This window comes from Homalodisca vitripennis, chromosome 5 (genome assembly GCF_021130785.1).
Source record: "Homalodisca vitripennis isolate AUS2020 chromosome 5, UT_GWSS_2.1, whole genome shotgun sequence".
NCBI classification, from domain to species: Eukaryota; Metazoa; Arthropoda; class Insecta; order Hemiptera; family Cicadellidae; genus Homalodisca; species Homalodisca vitripennis.
In genome coordinates this window covers 127,319,044-127,345,871 of record NC_060211.1, presented here as the reverse complement: position 1 = coordinate 127,345,871, position 26,828 = coordinate 127,319,044, and the positions used below count along the sequence as shown (strand labels likewise).

At 32.0% G+C, this 26,828-nt stretch overlaps 1 protein-coding gene across 1 annotated transcript; it reads right to left on the bottom strand.

Moving 5' to 3' along the window:
* Nucleotides 1–1,512: 1,512 nt before the first annotated feature.
* On the bottom strand, nt 1,513–26,389 carry LOC124362853 (progestin and adipoQ receptor family member 4). Its single transcript, XM_046817712.1, has 5 exons — nt 26,172–26,389; nt 14,305–14,517; nt 10,376–10,479; nt 8,825–8,962; nt 1,513–4,061 (listed from the first exon to the last, which is right to left on the bottom strand). The coding sequence occupies exons 1-5, from the start codon at nt 26,320–26,322 to the stop codon at nt 3,831–3,833; spliced, it is 837 nt and encodes a 278-aa protein (XP_046673668.1). The 5' UTR covers nt 26,323–26,389; the 3' UTR covers nt 1,513–3,830.
* Nucleotides 26,390–26,828: the final 439 nt, after the last annotated feature.

Sequence of the window (26,828 nt, the reverse complement as noted above, 5' to 3'; positions counted from 1 at the left end):
GTTAATGTTATTATGGAACAATGTATGCATATACATTGCATATTGTTTTGAAAATTAATCACAACATAATCACACAATTCAATTGAAATGTTTTAAACTGAATTGAGTTATACAAATTGAGATACTCTGGCATGGCCCTACATTCTGTAAAGGCCTTACATCCGGCATAACTAGTTAAAAGTATATCCGTTTCACATTCCGCTTAGTGGGAATTAACCCTTCCAAGCATAGGCATGTTATGTGTAGATTACATTTAATTTATTTTATTTTACATTTTTAATTCAATTTTAATTAATTAAAATTAAATTAACAATCATGGTGAAAAACTTTAACACAAGTACGGTATGACAAAAATAATGAATATATAAAGGAACAAATAACATAATATATGGTGGCAAAATATAGTAACATAAAATTATTCAACTTAATTTCATAACATGTATGACAGACACTCTTGTGTGTCATAGAAAGTACTGCTTGCACTCTGAGAGACAGCTATGGTGGCAATGAGCATGTTTAGTTAGCACACAGACACACTACACTTGCACCAAAGTGCAATTGCTAGAATATTCAAGTTTTCAATTTTTTCATTTGCATAAGTGAGCTCTAAATGGAATGATATATATATATTTAGTTTGTAAATGAGATAATTAGAGTTTCAGTTACAAAATTTTACAGGACAATACAGGAATTTCCTTCCAAAGTTACTAAATTTTATATGCCTCTCAGTAGTTTTTTAACATTTCCAGAAAAGTAGACTGAAATTATTGAAATCACCTTTAAGCTAACTACATAAATGTGTACATAGAGTTGACTTTAGGTAAGTTTATATTCCAAAATACTTTTTTATACATTATGACAAAAAAAGTATAATTAGTCACTAAAGTTTGCTATATTAAGTATTGAAAATGACGTGTTATTAATTAAAACTTGCAGCTTGAACAGCACTTTATCGTATGAATATTTTTAACTTTTGAAAATCACCCTTGGTTATGTGACAGTAGTATAATTTTATATTTACTGTTGGTGGTCTAAATTTTTAAAAGTTTCTCTATGTCCAATCATAGACAGGAAAGTAAATCTAGTATACTTTTTGCAGAAATAACATTATGTAATTACATTTCTTAACTTAGATTTTTATTCTCAATTCTTTTACTAATTTCAGGCCTTGAACATTTATCATGATTTGTTTTGAATTATGTAATATATGCTTTACATTATGTTATCAACTTGTAATCACTTTTGAATTCAGATGAATGTTTTAAATGTTTCAATGAATTACAACAATTTTTGACTGGCACACTAAGCTTTGTAAACGAGGTTTCAAAATTGATTTACTAACATGCATTACAAAACCTCTACAACCACCTGATGACAAAGTTTCTCAAGGAAAATGTAATTTGACATTCAACTGGCTATAGTAGATTTTTATACCAATAATTTTATTGTTACCTAAATTTCTATTGCTTGTAGAAAAGTTTTATATATATATATATATATATATATATATATATATATATTATATATATATAATTTAAAAGATGTCAGAGATTCATCTGACAACTATTTATTTTGTTACATAGATTTCTAGATTTCTTCCATGATCTGTCATGTTACAATTTAAATTAAGTTTTTTATGGCTGCTTATTAGGTATTAGTGAAAATAATGCCTTTAAATAATTTGTAAACTGTTATTTTTACAGTGTTTGACTGACCAGTACACATTAACAATCTTATCTTGTCATTGGTTTCGAAGGCACATTATAACAGATGAATTTTCAAGATAAATTGCAGGCTTTATTTAAATAGTAACCAAATACCAATCTACTCAACAAAATGCAACAATCAGGGGATATGTTGATTAAGTATACAACACTGTCTAGGAAACAGCATCAAAGAATAGTGAGTCATCAACTGTCAGCTGGCTATCTGTAGTTAGTAAAGGTTTTTAATTTCATAGATTGGTCTATTTTTTAACCTCCCTGCTGGCCAGCAAGTCATATTGAGTTGTTGTGTCATCTCTTCTATGATTATGATTATGATGTATTTAACCATCAAACGGGGTTGACCCTGACAATATGATATCTACGTGATCACAGTGAACTAAACTATACCAAACAGGTATTGAAATTTCCGATAAACTTCATCACTTTAACTTTAGCAACTTCTGAAGTATTTGAAAAGTTGTGGGAAGGGGAAAACTACTTATATTTCCAAGTATCAAACCAAAGAGAATTTTTGCTCTATATTATATATCTTTAAAGTTTACATTCTATACTATTTTTAAAAAAAGTATTGAATTAGCACAAACATTTTACCAACATGAATACAACAAAATGTTTATTACACTTTTTTATACTTTTGAAATTTAACATTTTTATCTTTATTTTTTAGCCATTGACTTTTGAATTTGCTTTTACCTAAATAGAACGGAAATTTGGGATTACTATGATAAACCATCTGTTGTGTTTGTATGTAAAGGAATATTTTATATTGATATATCAACAAACTATAGTATTTTCGGTCAGTTTGCTCCCTTTTTTAAATGTCAGTATATCATATACATCATATATATTTTTGCACAGTATATCATATTTTATTATTGGGTAAAGATTCTTTGTCTTTAGGTTATTTTGCTTTTTTCAACAAAAATTTGGTACATGGCCAGGGAATTCAACATTTGTGGTTTTGCACTCAGCATTTGCACAGCGTAAAATTACTCAGTAATCCCTACTTTTTGCAAAAAAATATTTTTGTATGAGAGCTAATATTAAAATTCTATATATTTAGTCAAAAATAAGAAATATACAATAAGTTTACTTTTGCCTAAAACATGTACATTTTATAACAGTTTAGAAAAACTGTTTTAAATCGGCCAAAATGGGCTTGTCAGTACAGAAGTTATTATATAGCCAGTTGGAAGGTTAATTACAAAATTTTAAATATATTTTATTTTTGTTTCAACTATTTTGAGATTCTATAAAATTGTATTTTTCAAATAAAATAACTGCAAGTTCACAAAACTTAATGTTTCCTTGTTTTATCGTTTGTTATTGGGCAGCAATTGTTATTTCTGAGAAGTTATCACATTATCTTTGTACTTTTTTTCTTGAGTCACCAAACTTATATACTTGTATCACATTTTATTTATCTGTTTATAAATTGTATTATTATTTTGTTAGTATTCATTTATTTAAACTCGCAGTATGTAAAAATTGAATGATTTATAATGTAGAAATGAGTATTTATACAAGAAATATCTATAAAAACATGTATTGGTCTCATCAATGGTAATCTTAAATGATATCAATAAATTAATGTATAAGAGTGTGTAGATTGGCAGCTAACATATTCACATAAGCTTTGGCAAAAAGATGGTTATCACTGACATTATTTTTACAATTAATTTCTATTGGTAAATTACCATTATAAAATGTCCCTGTTTATTACAGAACAGACATTTAAAACTGCTGTGTTGAGTTAAGTAAATATCATGAAAATTGCCCAAAATATACCAGAAAGTACGGTTGAAAATAAATTACAATCTCTTAAAGTGGCATTGGTTAACCTTACAAATTAAATTTAAGGCCATCTTATTAACTACTAGAAGCAGGTATCTAAGACAACAAATAATTTAATGTATATAACAAGTGGACAGAAAACTTCTTTGTCGACTAGGTAAGTCTTAACAATATTTTAAGAAAATAAAATATTTATTTACAAATGCTTGACTTAGAGTTACTGTACAGACAAGTGTGGTATACGTAAGAGTTAGATGCTAGCCTATGTCACTAGTGGGTATTGCACTTGGAGAACTAGTGATGTTGTGGTCACAGTTCACTGTGGATAGTGGGGGCGGTAGAGAGGGGTAGGGGGGGACACTGGCCATCAGCCATCCATTGCAGGTCTCGCACGGTCGCCTGGTACATGGAGTAGACGGCACAGACGACAAGCACATGCATGATGTTGTGGGAGTTACAGTATAGGTCTAGACGTCCAGGGAACCATTTCTCAGGCACCCGTAAGGCTCCTATAGCCCCGCCCACCAGTGAGAGCACATCCTAACAACATAAAGTTTATTAAGACACGTCTTAAAGTGTCAATTTTTATGGATATATCAGTTTGTCAATTGTTAACTAAGGTGTATGTCAATGTGTAAACTATAGCCCGCCTATAAGTGAGAGCATGTCCTAGCAATATAATATGTATGTCTGTAGGTGTCAATTGTTATTGATATATCGGTTCGTCAATCGCTAATGAAAGTGTGTGTCAATTTGTAAACTATAGCCCTGCCCACCAGTGAGAGCACATCCTAGCAACATAAATTTTATGTCTTAAAGTGTCAATTTTTATGGATATATCAGTTTGTCAATTTTTAACTAAGGTGTATGTCAATGTGTAAACTATAGCCCGCCTATAAGTGAGAGCATGTCCTAGCAATATAATATGTGTCTTAAAGTGTCAATTTTTATGGATATATCAGTTTGTCAATTGTTATCTAAGGTGTATGTCAATGTGTAAACTATAGCCCCGCCCATCATTGTGAGCATGTCCTAGCAATATAATATTTATATCTGTAGATGTCAATTTTTATCGATATATCGGTTCGTCAATCGCTAATGAAAGTGTGTGTCAATTTGTAAACTATAGCCCTGCCCACCAGTAAGAGAACATCTTGGCAACATAACTTTCTTAGCATTAACTTTTTGCCCCAAAAAAGTTATTATAGATGAGCACACACAAGTGGGAACCGAGTGCTTTGCTTCCCTGCGTTGGTGTTCTGGAGCATCACGCTATGTTTTGTTATTCTCGTTGTTATGAAATAACAAATATTATTATTTATGTTAAGAATAGTCCATTGCATCTATTTAATATGTTGTATAATTAAGAAGTATTTTAACAAATGTTTATTCTTAACAGCTGTTGTTATTATTACTGGATTTGTAAAATAGCTGTTATGTAACACATATCCTACGAGTGGTAAAGTGGCAACTGAGGAGTGGTTGGTAAGGAATATAGAGGGGGAAGTGAGTCCGCGCTTCTTCTCCCTCTCCACATCTCTCTCACTCCCTCCCCCCCCCCCCCCGCTTGTTCACTTAACAGGTCGCTTTCAAAGCGGCTTATCTATAGAAGTTACTGTTTAATAGAATTTTACTTTACAAACTTCACATTTTTGTGAATGCTATAATGGTAAAAAATAGTAACAAATGTTGTAAATGTGATGGATATATCCATCATGGAGGTGTATTTTTCAAAGGGGTTTGTGAAAGTTGGGTACAAATGAAATGTTTCAACTTGAAATACTCTAAAGTTAAAGAACTCAAAAAGAAGAGTTATAAAAATGGAAATGTCCAGCTTGTCAGCAAGAGTCCAATGAAAATCTGGTAAATATGAGTAGTCCTAGTCCTGGTGAAAACTCTGACGGGACTATTTTTGTCTCTTGCTGGTGATATAGAGAACAAAATATATTATTACTTCATACATTACTTTTATGTGAAAATGAAGTTTTAAAACAGAAACTACAGAACATAAAAAAACAGCAAATCATCTTGTAAACTAGAGCTTGAGGACAAAATTATGGTAAAAAAAAGAAAAAATAGAAGAATTTAAGGAAAAATATGTTATGGAAAAACAATTAAATGGTGAAATAAACAGTTTAAAGGATGATCGAGCAAGGTCAAAAAGCTGAACTTATTCTTCTTTGTGATCAAGAAAAGGAGAAAATCAGAAACGACTTGCAGAACTCTAAAAATAATTGCAAATCGTGTAAAATTAACAAAGAGGAAGTAACTAAAATATTGTCCTCAATTAAAATCTTAGAAGAAGTCAATAAAGTACTGCAGAGAGACAATATTGAGCTACAGACGAAACTTAAAGTTGAAGAAAAGTTGTATCAAAGTGTCTCTCATGCTTCCCTCCCCTTGCCAACAAGGTCGGACTACTCAGTTTGTTAATTATTAACGAAGGTCTATGTCAATGTGTAAACTATAGCCCCAGTAAGATCACATCCTAGCAACATAATGTTCATGTCTGGAGGAGTAAATTTTTATGGATATATCTGTCTGTCAATCATTAACGAATGTGTATCTCAATGTGTACACTTTTCAGGTGAGTCAAAAAGATTTATCGGGAAAATTAATGTAATCTGATGCCCTCATTGGAGAACTCTGGTATATATATGCAATGGATTAGATAGAATTACACAATTTGGACTGGATAAATATAATACCTAACCTTTTGAAGGAGTGGTTACTGAAAACTTCATATTTTTGGATTATGCTTTCTTGTTGCACTATAAATGGATTACTGTAAATAATAATTGTGCCTTTAAGCTATAACTGTATAAAGTATAGTTTTTATTAAACTTTGTGTTTTAGCCAAAAACATTACTTATTACATTATGAAATACTGTTCATTATAATTATATAATTTAAAAAAAGACAACTATCCAGCAAGTGTTACAATTACATAAGTGTTTCAGCCTACTGAGACCATATAGTCCATATAATATTTCTAGAAGAACTTTAATTACATAGAAAACCCTACAGGATTGTAGGTTTCAAGTTTTACATGATCATGTTCGGGTGATAGTAGATTTCATTTCATTCATAATTTACAGTGAAAATGGAGTCAGTACAACAGAAATAGTTTTGTATTATAACTATAAAGATAACAGATCTTTCTTGACTTCTATTGGTGACATGGTGTCGAATCTGATAAAATTTAGGATAAATTATTATACTTTTTTTAGTTAATTAAAGTTTTTTGTTAATTTATCTATTTTCTACTTTTTAGTATTGCGTTATCATTTTAGATATATAAAATTATCCATACCTATTTATTGCAATAATATTATATTAATCAACCAATATTTTACTGAAAAATAAAATAAAATATATTCTTTTTAATTAGTAATTTAAATACACTTAAAATAATACATTTCTCATGGGTCCACTCACATTTAACTAACGGAATAAGCATTTATAGGACATCAACAATGAACAATTTAGATAGGTTATTGGTGGTACTAAAAAATGTGTTGAGAGTCATGAAAGATACACAGATTCTGTTAAACATATTTTTTCTGAGCTTTGAATTTTTCAGTATATGGATTACATATGTTTGAATCAATAATTTATGTAAAACAATCTTTTCATTTTGTACTAAAAACTAGTAATCATACATATAATACTCACTTAACAGACATATATATCAATACAATCTCTCATTTATTAAAAAATAGAAAACATACTACAAAGGTGTGAGATATTTACATAATCTACCCACAAAATTTATAATGAAAACAAATCTTTTAAAATAAAAAAAGAGGTAAGGATTATTTAACCAACTTGTCTCTGTATTCTTTTGAGAAATATTTTATTACAAAAACCAGTCAAGTAATTTACAGAAGAATTGAAGATAAATTATTAAGATGTAAGTAATTATAGTACACTTAAATAAACTAATGCTACCACTTTTTATATTTGTGTATTTAAATGAATATTTAAATCTCATGATGAAACTATTAAGATGTAGCTGCTCTATACCCTGTATTCTTACACTATGATGACTTTCCATGGTTAATTGAAAAATGTTTTTATACATTAAACACTAATGACTTAAAAAAGTCATCTGCATACTTTGATGAATTCACATATCAGTGATATGACATGTCACTGTCTGTCATCTGCATGTGAGAAGTGACTCCAATTAATAAATTTATGTGTTTAATGGACAATTTATGTGTTAATAAACACCAACTATGTGTTACAAGTTTTTTGTTTTGAATGCTACTATTTGATACTTTCATATCTGTTTAAATGCTTGTAAACATTTTAGTACAATCTGAATGGTATGAATCTGTTTCAATGTAGGAGAAATCAGTTTACTCTTGTCAGTCAATTCAAAAAAGGGTTTTTAAATTAATTTAACTACTTTAAATAATTTCATTCAAGACTTATTGTGCCATATTGACACAGATTGAGACTAAAATTATCCAGTTATTTGTAAATTGTGGTAATGGTTGGGTTTTCCACCACAATTAAGAGCAGCCATAAAAAATTTGCTGAGGTCCGCATTGCTGTGAAACCTTAATATCCAACCTTGTCGGATATACTGGATAAATAGCTGTAGCAAGTAAGTTGGTTACATATAAGCATAGAAGACAGTTTTTTACTTCTCACTTCCGAATAGTGTATATTTAATTTGTATTTAATATTGTTTCCTTTTCAATAATGCAATAAATTCTTGTAAAATATTCTCTGAGATGTTTATTTTAAGTACAGGATTCCATAAATTAGTTTATAAAGTTAATTGTAAAACAAGTTTTAAAAACTGAAAATTCTAAATCAATTTAGAATTTGTGTTCATGTTCATAGTATGTAAATTATAACATGTTTTAAAAAGGTTTTGCTTTATTTTCTATAGACTCCAATGTGCCTTAACAAAATGCTTGCTGATTTTTCTGAAATTACTAAATTATATCAATGTAAAATGTATAAATCAAGTTAAATAAATTTTGATTATAAGGCTGATTTATTTGCCTGCATCATAATGAAAATAAATTACTCCGTTTAAGATGAAACATAAAGTATGTTCTAAATGTAGGAGTGTGTATTTGAAATAATAGGTTTATGAGTACAATAAGAACACTAATGTATCTTATTAATATAGCACACATCACAGTCTTTATTTCCTGATGTGTTTTGCATATAAAAATACCTTGCCTGAACTAGAATTCAAACCCTGGACCCCAAGGTGATAGTTGAGAGGCCATAATAATATGTTTTACCGAGGATGACACGATCAAGTGTGCAATGATTACCTGCATGATACAATGAAAGAAAGAGTCAGGGTGACCACCTCCGTAGGGAGAATATCTTAAAACACAGAGTAATGCTCGCATGAGGAACGGCATCGCAAAACACAGTCTTCTCTTCCATGGAGACCATGCATTCATTGCCTGCAATGATAAAACACAAAAGAATAATGTGGTTACAGTTATTGAAAATAGTATCAATTTTAAAATACATTGTTTCACTTGAAGAGTAAATATGTAATATTTAACACTTACTCTTACATGGAAATATTAAAATAAATTATCTCAGTTATAAACCGTGGTTCATGTATGCTGCATCTGTGGATATCAAAAATTAGAGTACCTCACCCAATCACTTTAAATCTATTTGAATGAACCTTTCTCAGTTATATTTGATTTCTTAACTGAACAATAATTCTGAAGTCATAAAAAATTAGGAATGTAAAATGCATGTAGGTTTAAAAATTTTATTTGTATTATTTTAAAATTTCAAAAGCTTTATCAACACTGTAATCAAGTATTGAAAATATTATTCGAAGGCTCATTTGCATTGTATTGATATAGGGCAAACATGTACCAGTTCCATTAATTCAGAATCAAGAGATATTCATGAATATTCATGACAAAGCAATCTATTTACGTACCAGTCAAGAGCATTGGGACTTATCATAGTATTACTAGTACCTAAGACTGGCCACCAGATTTCCAGTTTCAGTAGGGCTCCTGTATTTCATTCCTTTTTACGAGAAGTTTGAACAGTAACTGGCCACCCTTTAAGGCCATATTCTTAAATACCCTCCCTTAAATTTTGAATTTTTAAAAATCATTAGAACATTTTACAAGTTAATAGGATTTTGGACAATTTCCATCATTGTAGAAATAGAACTGTATAACTGTACAGTATTGTTCTACTTTTACAACATACAACACTGGCAAATGTCTAAAATCCAGTTATACTTTCAAATTCAACATTGTCTATAATAATATAATGTGTTAAAATAAACTTTAAACAAAGAATTTTTCAAGCCATAATAATAAATGTTGCAGCATAGGCTAAAATTTAACTAAACAAGCCTTACTTAATAATTTCTTGAACTTGATCACAAAAATGTTCATGAAGTCTTTTACTTTAAATAAAATTATAGAACCCATAATAATGTAATCAATAGTAGGGAAGTGTATCTTGGAATGAGTCTCCAACTCTAGCGCTTACATGAGAAAAATACAGTGTTAGAGAAAGCCTTTATATATTTGCTCGAGAGATGCACTAAAAGTAATAATTCTTGCACGATCTTGTAGAACAAACTCAGCTATAATTTTGAGGTGCTAACATTTATTTTCAATCCATAAAAAAAAATATTTTAGTTACGACGTTTCAGTAGCTAAAACCCAAGTTTTAAATCAATCAATCTTTGAAATGTCTACTTGGAACCCAGTGTCAATTACGTATTTGAATAAAAAATCATTCCCATTGCATTGTTGCATTCCATATAACTAAAAATAAATGTATGAAATCTATGTGAAGCAGATATTTTAAAGATAAAAAGTAATGTTTACCTTGAACAGGCCAAGAATAGAGCCACCTGCATAACTTGCAACGATTAGCCATTGCAGAAAATAAGGCAAACAGTACACTGATGCTCGAACCATGGGTAAAGCACCTGGAAACATTTAAATTATATTAATATATATATATATATATATATATTATATATATATATATATAAATTTCAATAATTATTGAATCACAAAAAGTACTTGCTCCGCCGGGGCTCGAACCCGGATCTTTCACTTGCAGGGTGAATGTGCTACCTGGCAATTAAATAATATTGAATAATTCAATTCAGTATAAATTTATGATAGAGGATAATCAAATGACCAAATTTCAGCCTTGTAACTCATTGTACCAAATCAACATGACTTATAAGTTAGTTTTTCCATGAGTTGAAGAATGTTATCTCACAGTCTGGTTAGTTTGACAACCTCCAGATATTGAGCTTCCAGCAGTCTTCTTCTCTTAAATGCCAGAGATACACAGTTAGAGAATATGTTAAGTAGTTTCAGTTTCCTCGCTGCAATACAACAAAAGGGCTCATCTTTATAGAACCCTATCTTTAACAATGACTCCTGAAGTGGCCATGTCCAGTAATGAAAGCAATTACCCACCTCAAGTAGGGGCATTGGGGCTTCCCAGAATTTTCTTGCAGAGTTTATGGCCAGATTGACACTGCCACCTATGAATCCTCGTGACCTACCAACCTAACGGCTTAGCCAAGGGAATTATGGGGATTACCATAAGCCCCACCCGTGATGTCTTGTTCGGGAACCCTAAAATGTAACCGAAGATAAAATTAAACCACAGGGTTACCAGCGAGCTAATTTCATACATGGTTCAACTCACAATAATTTGTTTTTGCTGAAGATATTCATGTGTAAGCCCTGGTAAAACACCACTCCTTTTTGAAAATCTTGGCTATGCCACTGCCATGCCATATGTTTAGTTCCATAGACTGCGACAGAAAGAAGGATGCTAGGATGCTATAATCCAAATTGCCTCTTATGTTTGATTTTGAAGATTATTTGAGATACAAGAATGAATGGAAGTCAGGTTTTCTGTTTCATATATAGTAAAATATGTTACCATCTAAATACTTCTTGAAGAAGTATGAGATTAGAAATGTTATATTTCATTTAGTAAGTTATAACTTTTGAATTATTATATGTATCTAACTGAACAAGTTAAAAACCTATTATGGATTTCAGTAGTAAAAATTAAATACTTTCAAATATATGTTAATGGATTCATAGAAAATCAATATCTTTTCCCTGAAAATCGTTAAATTTAAACTTAGGTAAATCACAGAATATCTAAAAAGGCAAGCAATAGTAGACCGCATAAGCAACTCCGAAAACAGGTCAAAAGCAGTCTGGGACACAATTAATAATGAACGCCATAAGAAGAAACAGGACACTCCACTTGAATTGACAGTCAATGGCAACAAATTAAACAATCCATTTGAAATAGCTGAGCACCTAAATACTTATTTTACAACTATAGCTGAGATAACACTAAAAGAAGCAGGTCAAACTTCAGATATCTCAAGGAAGCCTCAATGCACTACCAATGCACCTGAATTTGTTATTCATAGCACTACACAGGCAGAAGTTAAGAAAACCATCATGTCAATGAAATCAAAGCCATCAGCAGGCATAGATGATGTCTCATCTATCTTACTTAATCACTGTGTTGATGAAATTACACTGCCTCTGACTGATATTATGAACAAGTCCTTAGCTCAGGGTATTTTTCCAGCTTGACCTCAAGATTGCCAAAATAATCCCTATTAAGAAACAACCACAAAGCACAGAAGCTGGCCACTTTAGACCAATATCTCTTGTATCAACCATCTCCAAGATATTTGAAAAAATTGTTTTAACAAGAATAATAACCCACCTCATGGACAATAATTTGCTCAGTAAACATCAGCACGGATTTTTATCCTCTAAATCTACAACCACAGCTATCACTGACTTCTTTGAGAATGTAATTGACCAAATTGAAACTGGAATAATAGCATCTGCTATTTTCTTGGATCTAAGTAAAGCTTTCGACACACTGGGACATAATTTACTTCTTACTAAGCTGATGACTTTAGGAATCCAAGGCAATGCAATAAACTGGTTCAATAGTTATTTGAAGAACAGAACTCAACTAGTAGAGCTGAAATATACAGCTAATAACACAGTTTACCATGCTAGGTCAAAAACCCCTCAATATAACAAGAGGGGTCCCTCAAGGCTCAGTACTGGGTCCAGTCTTGTATGTATTGGTAACAAATGACCTCCCAGATTACCTAAAGGAGCAAGCCCACACCACAATGTACGCTGATGACACAGCTCTTATACTTGCTGAAAAAGGCCCTAATGATTTAGATTGTCAGGCCTTCATTGCTTTCAATATGGCAAAACAATATTGTCAGGAGAACGATCTTGCACTAAATGACAGCAAAACTAAACAAATCCTGTTTACAAGAGCTGCAAACTTAACCGAGGGGTTGCCAATGGTGGAAGTAGAGGACGAGACCAAATACATGGGAGTGATCATTGACCAATATCTGTCCTGGACCCCTTATGTGGACATGGTGTGCAGGAAACTGAGTACTGCCCTGTATGTTGTAAAAAGAATAAGGTCTGTTGCAGATCTGTCAACGGCCAGGGTCGCGTATTTTGCCCTATTTGAGTCTGTTGTGAGGTATGGTTTGATAATATGGGGAGGGTCAAGTATAGGAAATATGACTAAAGTTCTAAAACTTCAAAAGAAAGCGGTAAGAATATTGGCAGGTCTAAATCATCTTGACTCGTGCAGAAGTGCTTTCAAAGACCTTGAATTCAGACAGTGGTGGCTCTTTACATACAACAAACCATTCTACATGTATTTAACACTGATTACAATAGACTGGGCGAAATTCATTCATATGGAACCCGCGATGTGACAGACTTCGTCTTACAACCTCATCAACTCACCATGACTACCAAGAAGCCATCTTATGCAGGTGCAAAATTTTACAATCTCCTACCAAGACACCTCAAGAGCATAACAAGAGAGTCAGCGTTGAAGAGGAATCTCAGTGCATGGCTTGCTGACAGGACGTTTTACTCCATCGAGGAATTTTTAAACTGGACATGACATTTTTATCTTTATCCATGTTTTAAACTAGATAAAATTTTTACATACATATTGACACATATTCTGTACTCGGTGTATATAAATAAAGTTCTCTTTGATTTGATTTGATTTTGATTTGATTTGAGAATGAATTTACCACTCAATTCATTTTTTTAATAGTCCAATTTATACACTTTTAAATCATAAACTCTTAGTTACTGGCAGTTTCTATTAGAAATGCAACTTACATTAAAAGTATATTTTTATAATGAGAAATTTTTTTGTTTTAAATGCATGAACTTTTACTTTGAAGAAATTGGCGGCAAATGTTCATAGAACGGTCAGTGAAATACCTTCAAGCGTACACTTCATTCTGGACAACTTGTTCACTTCAAAATTAAAACATCATTTTTTCCTTCTCAGCCTACAGTTTTATATTTGTTTATTCTCCAGTTTTATCTCTGCTAATCCCACCTTAAACATGTCCTTTCTTGAGCCTCTTTGTCCTCTTCCCCTTCTTTTGTTAAATTTGGAAGTTTTTACTGTCTATTTTATAACATTATATAAGTATATATATATATATATATATATATATATATATATATATATATATATATATATATATATATATATATATATTATTTGCTGATGCTCCAATGTTGATGTTATTAGATAGTAAAAACGTTGTTTTTGTCATTATTATTGTTATAAATTTTTTTATTATAAAACAAACTGTTTCTGTATATTCATCTTTAAGATTTAATATAAAATGAAGATGTCTTTGTAAAAAAAACTAAAGAAATAGTTTTGTACAACTTACCAAAACTTTGGCTAATCCATATTCCCAGCATATCAAGCTGAAGCAGCCTGTAGTAACAAGCTTCGCCCAAGTGTAGGTTCATGAATAGGTGGTATATGAAGCTCCCGATCCAAGGTGACACACTGCCAGCAATGTGGCACCAGGAGAGGAACTCACTGGACTCCCATGGCATCAGTTTTGGCACAACAGTCAAGATGTATACAATTGGCAATCCTGTATACAAGCAAAGGGTTGGTAAGAAAATTTCAAATATAACACATACATGACACAATTGTAACATTTAACAACCCAACATTCCTTATGTATTAAAACTAACACGCCTTTCTTCTATTAATTAGGCCCTACCACAATTTTAACATAGAATATTTGCCACCAAAAGGTTTTATATATATACTAGCTGTTTCCCGCGGCTTCGCACGCTTTTCGTAAGTTTTGCCCGCGTATGAGCATTTCTGGTTGAAGTAAATTATATTTCCAACCCCGATGTAGATTTTACCTTGATGTCACGATCAAGAAAATATGTCAAAAATGTATTGTACATGCATAATGTATTTTATTACAAAGTGGTCTACCACTCAACCTTTAAGTTCAACCAAAAATTTAGTTTAGACAATTATACATCATAACTTAGCGCCTTCAAATAGTGTTTCACTGTTTAATATACGTATCTATCTCGTAATTGCAGGTTATAATGTGCAGGCGCTTTGAAAACTTTTCTTCATTTTATTCGTTTATATTCACGAAATAAGCGAATAATTCAGATAATAACTATCCTATCTTCTAAGTTAGACTAAATTACGGATACATGTGAAATTTGATTGAAATTGGTTCAGTCGTTTTGGAGTTTATTGGCAACATACATCGTGACTCAAGATTTTTATATATATAAGAGAGATTATATATATATATATATATATATATATATATATATATATATATATATATATATACATAGGGCCCATAGCATTAAGACTATGGAGAAATAAACCATGTAAAGGCAACACAAACTAATTTTTCCCTCTAGTATGCCTGCACAAAGACTTTTCTTAAGATTTTATTTATAATTCCAAATAAGGAAGCGAGCCGGAACTGCTTCTTCTCAATATTTTGAACAAGAATCTATGTGAATCATTCCTACAGGTTTACTTCAGTGAACGATTTTGTAAATGATTAATAAGACATTTTGAGTTTAGTTTTTAGTATTTTAGTTTTATGAAAATTGTAACTAGTAGAGTATATTAAATAATTATTAATTGATATACGCAGTTAGTGTTAAAAAAACATAGATTAAAACACTCAAGTATTGATTGTAATAACTATTAAATTTATCAAGGAAAATCAGTGACATTAATATTACAGTTATAATCAGGTTATAGAATAAGGTACTTTGGTATAATCCAGGGGTAACTTTTTTTGAAAAGTTCTTATCAGAGACCTAAAAAACTGCATTATTAGAAAAATAGACTATTTAACTTACTGTAAAAATTAAATACCATTATGACGACCGGTTCTTGTTTTATTCCTCCCAAAAGGAAGGGGTGTCGACGAGAACGAAGCCACTCTGTCCATTCCTACTACCTATTACTTCGCGATATAAGTAGGTTAAGATTTGATTATCATAAATAAGTTATTAGTAGTACCAAAGTTAAAGATAAAATTCACGACCGCTCACGTGATTTAGCTTGAATGTAGGTATTATCTCAAGGGATGGTTTACTTTTTTTCGCTAGAAGTGCGGGGCGCCACCAAAGACGGCACTAATGGCCAGGGGTATTTCCGATCGGTACTTTCCCGACCTAAGATTGCGTCCTACATCGTCCAACTTTTCCGATGTCAGATTATGTTGGACAATTGGAAAGAAAATATTGGGTTCAACCCATAAACCAGAAGTAGTTCTCGTTTTATCACAGAACACAGAAGTGTGTAATAAATGTGTACAATTGCATAATGAACAAAATGAAATGTTACCAATTTTTGCACTAATAGGTGCAGTACTATCATACCAGAGAAAAGGTTTCTGATTACAGTTCGGCTCGTCGCCACGTGCGCGCGCAACTGTTTCGAGATATTTTGTCTTGATACGTAATTTAGACGTCTGACGCCTTTCCTAGCGAATCCAATACGTAACATAACCAATTATTGGCTTTTAAATATCAAATTTTGTATTTGCCTTCAGATTATACCTTACACAAGAATAAAGTCATACCACAACGACAACAAAACTAGATGTTTATTTCAGTAATTAACAAGTTGCTATAAAGTAAATCAATAGAAAAAGGCCATTCTACATAGGGATATATCTAACCATAACTACAGACAATAAAAAACGTAACTAAAATAGCAGAGGCAGCCTTCGGTCAGTCTCTGGTAGGGACTCGTGAAGACGTCACTATAATCAATCACACCACACACAGTAGCAACCGTGTGTTCTTGATACATTCTATAAAATCTTCGGCGATATTATCCATCACCCGCATATCGCCGATCTTCATTCACAATTAAACGGATCAAAGATGTGTAAATGCACGGAATAAATCAACCCTGGGGCAGAAAAATCTGTTTTTAGATTTTCCTGGTTCTACACTATATCCATGTCTTACTTCCCGTTTTCCTGGTGCGATAAATTCCCTGTTTTTCCCCGATCAGGTGACCACCCTGATGCGGCGAGATTAAGGCGGTCGCCCCTTCGCCCCCCCCCCCTCTTAATCCGTCACTGTGTTGATGGTGTGAGTACTAATAGTCTAGCTGTAGCGTCGTGGCTATGGCATTATTAGGTACTATATAATTAAGGTTGTGTCACATCAAGTCATAAAATATAATAGAATATTACTCAAAGTAAAAAGATTTGGAATTTTCATATGCTGGGAAAAAACTTATATGAAGATAATTCGGAGTGCTACACATTGCGTATTTGTTTCGTATTATAAGTATTCTGTAAAATATATTTTTTCGTATCCTTATATATTTAAGAAAAAGGTTCTGGATGTTAGAGACAGACTTTAAACTATATTTCTGTATTCTGCCAAAAATATTTAATATTTTTATATTCAATTTTTTTATTTAAAATATCCTATATAAAAACCTTGCAAAAATCATGAACCTAAATGTCCACATTGCTTATAATATTTTAATGTATGATTATCGATATTTTATTAAAAATGATCAATGACCTATAAGTAATTCTAAAGAAAATTTTGTACATATATTAAGTTAAATAAATAAGTTAATTAATTTAATTCACTTTAAATATACTATCTATTCTGTCTTGAAAGAAATGTAGATGGACGTAGTTTCATGTGTGTTTGTCATCTTGTAATACAAAACTGAAGATGAAGGTAAATTTGAGTAATACTTATGTTATGACGACTCTAAACGCTGGAATGATAATGTGCTCGTTGTCAATTATATTGTCAATAAGACAACCTTAATTGTAAATAATCTGAAAGGTTAAAAATATTATCCCGTTTTTTCACTACCATGCGTATTAACTAACATAACTATTCCTTTTTCAAACTTTGAATGGCCTTATGGAAACCTTTTCAAAGACATTGAAACGCATGAGAAAATTATTATTGCGTAAAAAACAAATAATGAAGTTAACACATTAAGCTTTTTCGCTTTCATTGACTAAAATTCAAATATCGTTACCAGTGTTTATATCAGATAGCATTACTGTATTTGCGTTGAAAACAATGAGAAATCATAAATTGATTTAATATAATGGTTTGCGCCCTTGTATGGATCTACTTCAGTAGGAACGTTGTTGCAATAAAATTATAAAAATAATATATTTAAAACACATTATGGGCCCTTTATAAAAATCAGACAGAGACGGTCGACGAAACGGAGCTACATAACACATAATGTACGCACAGTATTGACGTCGTATTTTATAATGCCTAAAACAGGAGTTCGTGTTTTGTATAAAATTATAATGAAGAGAACATGTTACATTTGCGTGTTTCTTAATTCCTTATATTTGTTTCCTCCGTATTTGTATTATGTTTCACGGATATCTCCAGGAAAACATGCGGAGCTTCTATTGTTATACACCCCTGAGCGTCGCGCATGAGGGAATACAATCAGAGACCCTTCTTGTCTCTGGAATTAGTACACTTTCTCTCAATTTAGTTAGTTATGAATATACAATTTATAATGTTACAATCTAATGTATGTGTCAATATTGATTTTAAATTAGTTAGAAACTGTTTTATAATACAGTACTTCATAATATACTGTAAATGTTATTGTAACAAAAAATGTGATGAAAGTATGCACAAAGAGATCCGTAAGATTCAAAGGCATTCAAATCAAATAAAAAAATGCTTATAATAAATAGTTAACACGGTGTTTTCACGAAATATTCTATTCAAATGGACAGAATATTATACGTCACAGGTTTTAAATACTGTAGCCAGATAGCATCTCGAAAAGGCTTGGTATTATTTCACATGCTCAATCTAGCAACTCAGACGTGTTCAGTATTTCCAAATAAAAAATCTCCACAACGTAGCTGTTTTATAAGCACCAATGTATGTTTTAAACTCGAACAGTGACTCGCTGCAAAAGTTCAATGCGGCGCTGTATGTAATCGCGTGTCTCCAGATATCGCTCATGCAAGCGACAACACGGATATCTTAGTGCTTGGAATTATACGATATCTACTCCATTATTTTCTACACTCTGGGTAAGCTCGATATTTGTACAAAATCAAAATATATTCTTTGTCCATTGCAATACAACTATTTATTTCGAAATTATTTCGGATTTTGATATTTTGTTAAACATCAGTAGGTAAATAAGTGCTGAAAATTCTTCAATCATAATAATTGTTAAGTTTTTTTTAGTAAAAGTGAGTAACTGAGCTAAAAAATAAAATACCACGAAAATATATTATGGAGCTGATGTAAATGCCGAATTTTATAAATATGTGTTACATGATTGTATATTGTGGCTCAAAACACCAAAGTTGGAATTCAAAATTGTTTGAATTAGAACTTTTAAATAAGAATTGTAATAAAGACATGGTTGATTTTTCTTATATTAAGGAATGGATAGAAACCGATAACAATCGTTGGTTCTGTTTAAGATGCATTATGTATTAAAATGAAAGCATAATGTTTATATAATTCGGATGCTGTATCCAGCCTTCAAATTTGTAATATAGTACATAACATATAAGGTACACAAAAACATTATTTAAACACGTTTGGTTTTTCTTGTGAATAACATGAAGCCTCTAGTTTTTAATGTTCATAAAATTACTTCAGGATAACCACATATGATTGTTTATTTATAGTATAAAATGATGTACACGAACAAAAATCAAACCCGCATCGTCGAGGCGATAAACCTAAAATGGTATTTACTCAAGTATCAGAGACGGCTTGAAATTAGAAAACAATTTTTAGCACATTTTGCAAACAAGTGTTTTGCAAGAAAACAATATAAAGCAGGTCATACATACACTTAATATTATTAAGGGGAAATAGAACGAAAAACGGAGTATTAAAGGATCCAACAAATGGTGACGGACATGTTATCGCATAGACGGACAGACAGAGGGACTGGCAGATATTTTAACCTCAATATCAATAGATCTCTACCTGGAGGGGCCTAGATTTTTAATACGTACCAAGTTTCAATCTTCCAAAACCTTTCTACCAAGATTTATAGCACATACAGGCAAAGAGACAACTCCTGAGATGAAAAGGATTCTTTCTTGGACGAGCAGGATCTTATGTACCAAGTTTCAAGTCTTTAAGACCATTCTATCAAGAGTTATTGAACAGACACACAAAGAGAAGGACGGAGTACTAAACCGAATGGATGAACTTACAATATTTTAAATCTTAACCACTTCATGCTAAAACTCGACTTAAAAGTTAAAAACTAACAAAAGAAGCGGAGAAATATTCACGAATAACTGACTGGAATTTAAAAAAAATCAATTGAAAATTAATATAGCTGTACTAGTTATGTCATTGGAAGGCAAAAGGTTTTTGTATCTATTACGTGTTAAAGTACAGTAGAAAAGTGCCTCTGTTTTTTTCTTTAACTTTCACATGTAAACTATTCAACCCATTGTACAATTTTTTAGGACAGCACAACCATATGTGCAATTAATTTAACCACTATTTTCAATTTGTAGTGTGTAAATTCTGTAAGGAGTAAAAATTAGTTTTCACGCAGTTTTTTTTTATTTCAGCGATTATGTAACTACTCATCTACCTTAGAAAATGTCCTAAGACTCTCTTTGAAATAGTCGGCAAGAACTATGCTACATGAAACTTCACTGGACTGTGCTTCTAACTAATATACCAATTGGAGCTCTAAATGTTCTAAAATATTATAAATATTTTTCAGTTTATAAAGAAACAAACACGTAAATAGTGTCGTCATTGTTAATGCACGTTTAACTATATTTTTAGCAAATATTCAGTATTAAATATACAAATATATAAAAATATACAAAGATATATAGATATATAAAAATTACCGCCTAACTTTTACTATACATTTAAATACTGTTATGAAAGCTGTCTTAGTTGTCTTTTGACAGAAGTAGGCTTCTCAAAGCTGTGTATGGATATACATATATATTTTCTTGATCGGAAATAATGCAAAATCAACTAAGGAAAAAAAATACCAAGATCGGAGTAAATTGCAATTACCATAAATATAAACTTTTTGACATATTTTCTTGATCGTGGCAAGAAGCCAAACTCAACATTGGCGTCGGAAATATAATTCACTGGAACCAGAAGTTCTCATACAGGTTCAAACCTACGAAATTGAGCGCGAAGCCGCGGGTAACTATTAGTAGAACTGTAGTTAGCCTATATAGTTAGAAAATGAGATACATGTTCAATTGGCACAATAAAACATGATAAAAAATAGAATAATTAATTATTTTATCACAATAAGTTTCAAAACAATTTAAAATGTATCAAAAATATGTAATTAGTAGCGATAGGAAATAGTAGGTAGTCAGTAGTGATCGTTTGTTGTCTTGTAGTTGCACTACAAAGATCCCCACTGTAATCTGTGTTTAGGAATTTGTATTCCAATGTTGAAGAAAATATGTTCGATGACAATTTATTTGAACACAAATCAAACAACTGTTGATTTTGTGATAGGCCATTTAAGCCATTTAATAGTTAGATACATAACAAAATAAAAATTTCTTTATCTAGACCTCAAATTTAATATATGTCAACGGATACTGCTTTGAATATCGAAATGCATTGATAGCCAGATTCTTTATAGTCATAGAGTATGACAAACGCGCGTTCAGCTGGTTCCAGTGATCTGTTACAAAGCCACGGGGCTTATGCGTCTAAAACGTAGTTAAGATTTTGACAATTTTTTTTCCACCTTGATAGTTATATGTTTAAAGTTAAAGTTATTTCAAACTGTAACGTCCATTCGATAGGAAACAACCCTACGAAAATGAAGAACAATAAGAACTTATGAAACCTATTATTGTATTTTGAGTTTGGAACTAGCGACTTTCCCGGATCGATTTAGGAATGTGTGTCCACAAGCATATTGACGGACTCAAGCATATCACAACTGTGATCTCCATGTTTATAAAAAGCTGCCAGTGGTTAGATTTCTTGATTCAGTTGTTCGAGCAATATTTGAATAGATATCATACATACTAGGTATAATATATGTGAATCATGTACGATAGCTTTGCTGAACGCATATCAAGAGAATTGCAATTGTTTAACATTATACATTACATTTCGTATGGAACCACCATGTCACGATCCAGTAACCAGTACTTATTGTAGACTGACCAGTCTATTAATAGTATCAACCCTGAGTTGATACATACGTTGGAGAATGCCTTTCATTTATACTACTGTTACACCAGTAAAACATTCTCTGGGTACAGAACAGAAAAATTGATGTTTTATGTTTACTGTATGTTCAAAAGATGGTACATTACGAACCAAAAGTTACGAGATATTGGGGAAAAGGATTGTTGGAATTGATGAGGGGAGGCGTTCCTTAGTGTTACAGATTTTAGAGAGCCTAAAAATGAGGGAGAACCCACTTTTTTTATTTGAATGTGATTGCTAGAAGCTGCAATTAAGCCTGACCTTCATCCAAGGTGCCTATTTCAAGGCGGCTGAACTATTTCAGGATAGCTAGAATATGGAATCCCGGCTTGTGGCAATCCCAATACCCTTAAAATGCCCATTCTGGATATCCTGTCACCCCGGAAGCCATGCAGTAGATGACGGGTTTCCTCAGCTTCATGTCATTTTTAATGAAATCATTGCTTCGATCGCTGGTAGGGTTTTGCAGTGTGTGGTAATATTTGAGTTAAATATTTACGTTAGATTTAGCAAAAGCCCCAAAAGAAAATTCTCAATTTCTTGAAATTCCGTAAAACAATGATAATCAGAATAACGCTACGAAATTTGTTCTGTAAGGTTCTGCTCCTAATACATGTAATCAATCATGGGTAAACAATAAGCATATATTATCTATTCCAATTTAAAAGATCTGCCGAATTAAAAATTAGGCTAATTTCTGTATTTACTCAATATGCTAGTGGTTATATTCCCTTTAGTCATATTAGAATGAAATTGAGTTTTAATTCTGGGATTAATATATACATTAACTACTCACGTAGGAAATATTCAGTTTAGCTCCAGTCCACCTTCCTTTTAGTACTGCAGAGATCCAAAAGAAGTCGGCGACGAAGAAGCTCAAAATGGACTCTTACATCAATTAGACATCGGAAACACCTAGACTACAAAATATAGTGTAATCTAGGTGACTGTCTCATCATATGCACAATTGAGTTTACTACGATGTTCTAGACAAGATTTCTAAGCACGGTGGAGCAAGCAAGAGTAAAGTCTGTGACAGCGTCAGATTTTAGATACTACACTGAAAGGAAAGTGAACCTAAACTCAACATTCACATTGAATCAACCCTTCCCACCATACCTACGTTTCGTACATATAGACTATACATTTTCGTTAAATTAGCTTACCCGTTAAATAATAACTGCTGAAATTGTATTCTATCCTAAAGCTATGCCCCTTGTGTTCAATAATTGATTTGTACAATAAACTTACGCACACAATTTACAGACAAACCGTAGTGCAAAATAAGACATAAAGTATAGTCTATACTATGTACAATATAGATACAGACTGAAGGGCGGGCAAGCTATGATTTTTGTCCACTGCATATAGAATGCAACAGTGTGTATCGATAATTGCAATCATATCGGCATACAGTCATACAAATATACATAAAAACAATTAAATATTTAATCGTTTCGTTTCATGTTGAGAGTTCGACTACACTACATTCAACAGATCCTATCAACAAGTTTCGATTGATTGTAAATCTATTACTATTGTTATACAATGTAATAGATATGGCAAATCATGAATACATTTTCAAGACCATTAAACTGCAATTGCGACTGGCAACTTCACTATATTATAGCTTAAACATATAGTCAGCGTCCCGTCGGTAGTAGACTGTTGGGAATTGACCACGTTTAAAAATTTAACTCATTTTAATAGCTAAACCGTTAGCGATACAATAAAATGTAAACACAATTTTATAGCCTGTCTGATTTTAAAAATAAAACAAAACTCTGTCTTACAATATTATTATCGGTTTGGCAACAATATCACAAAATGGTCAGACATGAATTTGAATTTAAAGCCAAATTTTTACATGAGAGATATCGAAAATATCATATGCCCTTTTGTGTATATTGTACAACCGAAGCAAGATCTTGCAATCAAATGTTGGTTAAAACCTATTTGGCCACACTTGGGCTTCAAAAAAACGCACACCTAGTTAAGTAAACCACTTATGTTTGTTTAAAGAGTTCAAATTCCAGATTAGTCGCTTGATTCACCGCTTCCGTCCAGTCTTCGCCACCTCTATCCATATTTGATGGCAATCAGGTCTTGGCTTTGGAATCGACCAATAAAATAACCATATCAAGTTTTGTAAATTACGTACTCTACCCTAATAGAGTCAAAACAGCGTTATTGACAATTTTGATTAGGGCTCTGCTCCTTGGCTCGAAACTTTCTTGCTGTCAATCCTGGTTAGCACACAAACCATAATATAATTCATGCAAAATTTAAATCACAACAATCCAATAATAAATAATCCTGACTAATCACTTGATTCACTGCTTCCATCCAAGGGCTTCGTCCCTTTGGTCGCACTAGGTTGAAATCTGGCCATTCTCATGGATGCAATTGTAAAATCACTTTGCTAAAATTAAGATTGGTTGAATTTATGACCCATTATACGATAACCACTAAATATTGTTTTTATTGTGAGGCGATGCCTCCTTGAGATCAATTGGGTTGTGCGTCGAACTTAAAATTTGGAATTAATAGAGGAATTGTTGTGCCACATTTGGAGAAAATAGGCCATAAATACGGTTGCTAAAGTGTTCACAGGCAAACTTTGTTTTCTGCTAGTTAAGCTTCACTGCATTCAGTCAATTGTTATTTACATGGTTGTTATTTTTCAGTCAATTATTATTTACACGGTTGTTATTTTATTTTGCTCAAAGTTATTGCTTTTAGAGTAATACACCTTATTATTGCAAGTAAATACCATATCAATTGTCCGTACGTTGCATATTGCGTTGCTTTATATTTCGTAATAGACAGTCGACACTTTCCAAAAATCTATATTAAAATTTACTGAATACTTTAATTGTCATGTGACACCAACGGTTGTAATTTATTCATTATATATTACAATAAAACAAGATTTTTATTTCTAAAGGGGAAGAGTTTTTATTAAAAGAATACATACATTTGTCTTACCGCTAGATGAAAATGACATTTCATCACATTGTATGTTAACTCGTGTACATCACGCCACACTTACTGTTATAGAGGACTAGCCTTTTATCTTGATGTTGTGGATGAGATACTATCCTACAGATGTCAAAGTATGTACGAAAAATGTATTAGACCTTATAGTAAAAATCGAAACAACACAATACATAACTAATTTTTTTTGTTATTTGCAATTGGTTTATAAAAGTGAAAATGTTAGTTTATACACGTATATAGAAGCATACATACAATTAGTAATCCAGGACACTTATTTTGGCACAAACGTGATTTAACACACGACACACTTAAAACTACATTTGAGGTTTCCATACTACTTTTGGATTGTTGTACTTAAATTTACATAAATAAATTCTATAAGACTGAGTGTTTCTTTAAGTTTCTCTTCGCCTTCCGTATGCTGCCAACTATGCGAGGAAATACGCGCCAAATTAAGATTTAACTTATATCAGTACAATTATGACGCGCTAGGGGGTTGTTTTTATTTATTGTATTCGTATTTTAATTTCAATAAGAGGTTGAGTATTCTACGGTCTTAGTGTACAAGAAGACAAATAAAAAATCTTTGTCAGAGAAGAGAATTATAATTAATTATTATTTACCCATAACACCACAGCCACGCTTTAAGCGAAAAGGTGTTTAAATATTATTATTATTTATAGTTAAATTCATCGATTTAAAATTCTCATACGTTTTAACGGCATCCTCGGAAGATGAATTTGGTTATAAACTGCATTAATTATTATTTACTGATTTGTATTATGTTGTTAGACACCTTGGCAAATGTTTTACATCGTAGCTTTTAATTTACCAGCAGTATTTGTGTTTATATCATGATCAGACTATAAGACAATCCAAATAGCTAAGGGAAGTGTAAAATTGAATGAAGTTATCTGGTGATAAACCGGTGTTACTCACTGTCAATCCGACTCACAATGAAATAACCTGAGGTACTGCAAGAAATCAATACATGTGGGACCACAGGTCATTGACTCACCGTGTGTGACAATGTTGATGGTCTCATTGTGCATGTAGAAGAGGCTGTGGATGCTGCCCCAGACGGAGAGGATTGGTCGGTAGCCAGTGTGGATGTAAGGGTTGAACTGCAGGTGACGAGGCATGTCCTGCCAGACGAGCAGACGGCTCATCCTCGGACAGCGTCGGAAGCCATACTGACAGTCGCGTCGCGACGCCGCATCGCCACCCTCCAACCCACTATTGATTTCCACCACTAATAAGACTAAGTCGTGTTTTAACAATCCTGGAATAATAAACTTTTTTTTCGCATTTTACATTTCTCCGAGAAAAACGTTTCTTTCAATATAAAATAAAAATGTCAACTATAGAAAATGTTCGTTCCTTTCACCTTCTCAAGAGCGTTTGTCAAATATAAATCTGTTATAGGAGGGGAAAGTAGCCTACCTGAGTATTGGCCCAGATGCAGGACTGAAACGGCGACCATTCGGTTATCAGTCAGCCCGACACGCTAACTTCAAAGTCAGTCCGGCAGAAAACGTAAAATGATAAGACCGATCATGAGATATAATGAGCTAAGAAAATGAGATTGGAGTTTATAGGAATTTACTATATTAAAAAAAACAAACAAACAAAAAATCGTAGCTAAGTTAAAAATTACAACAATGGATTTATAATA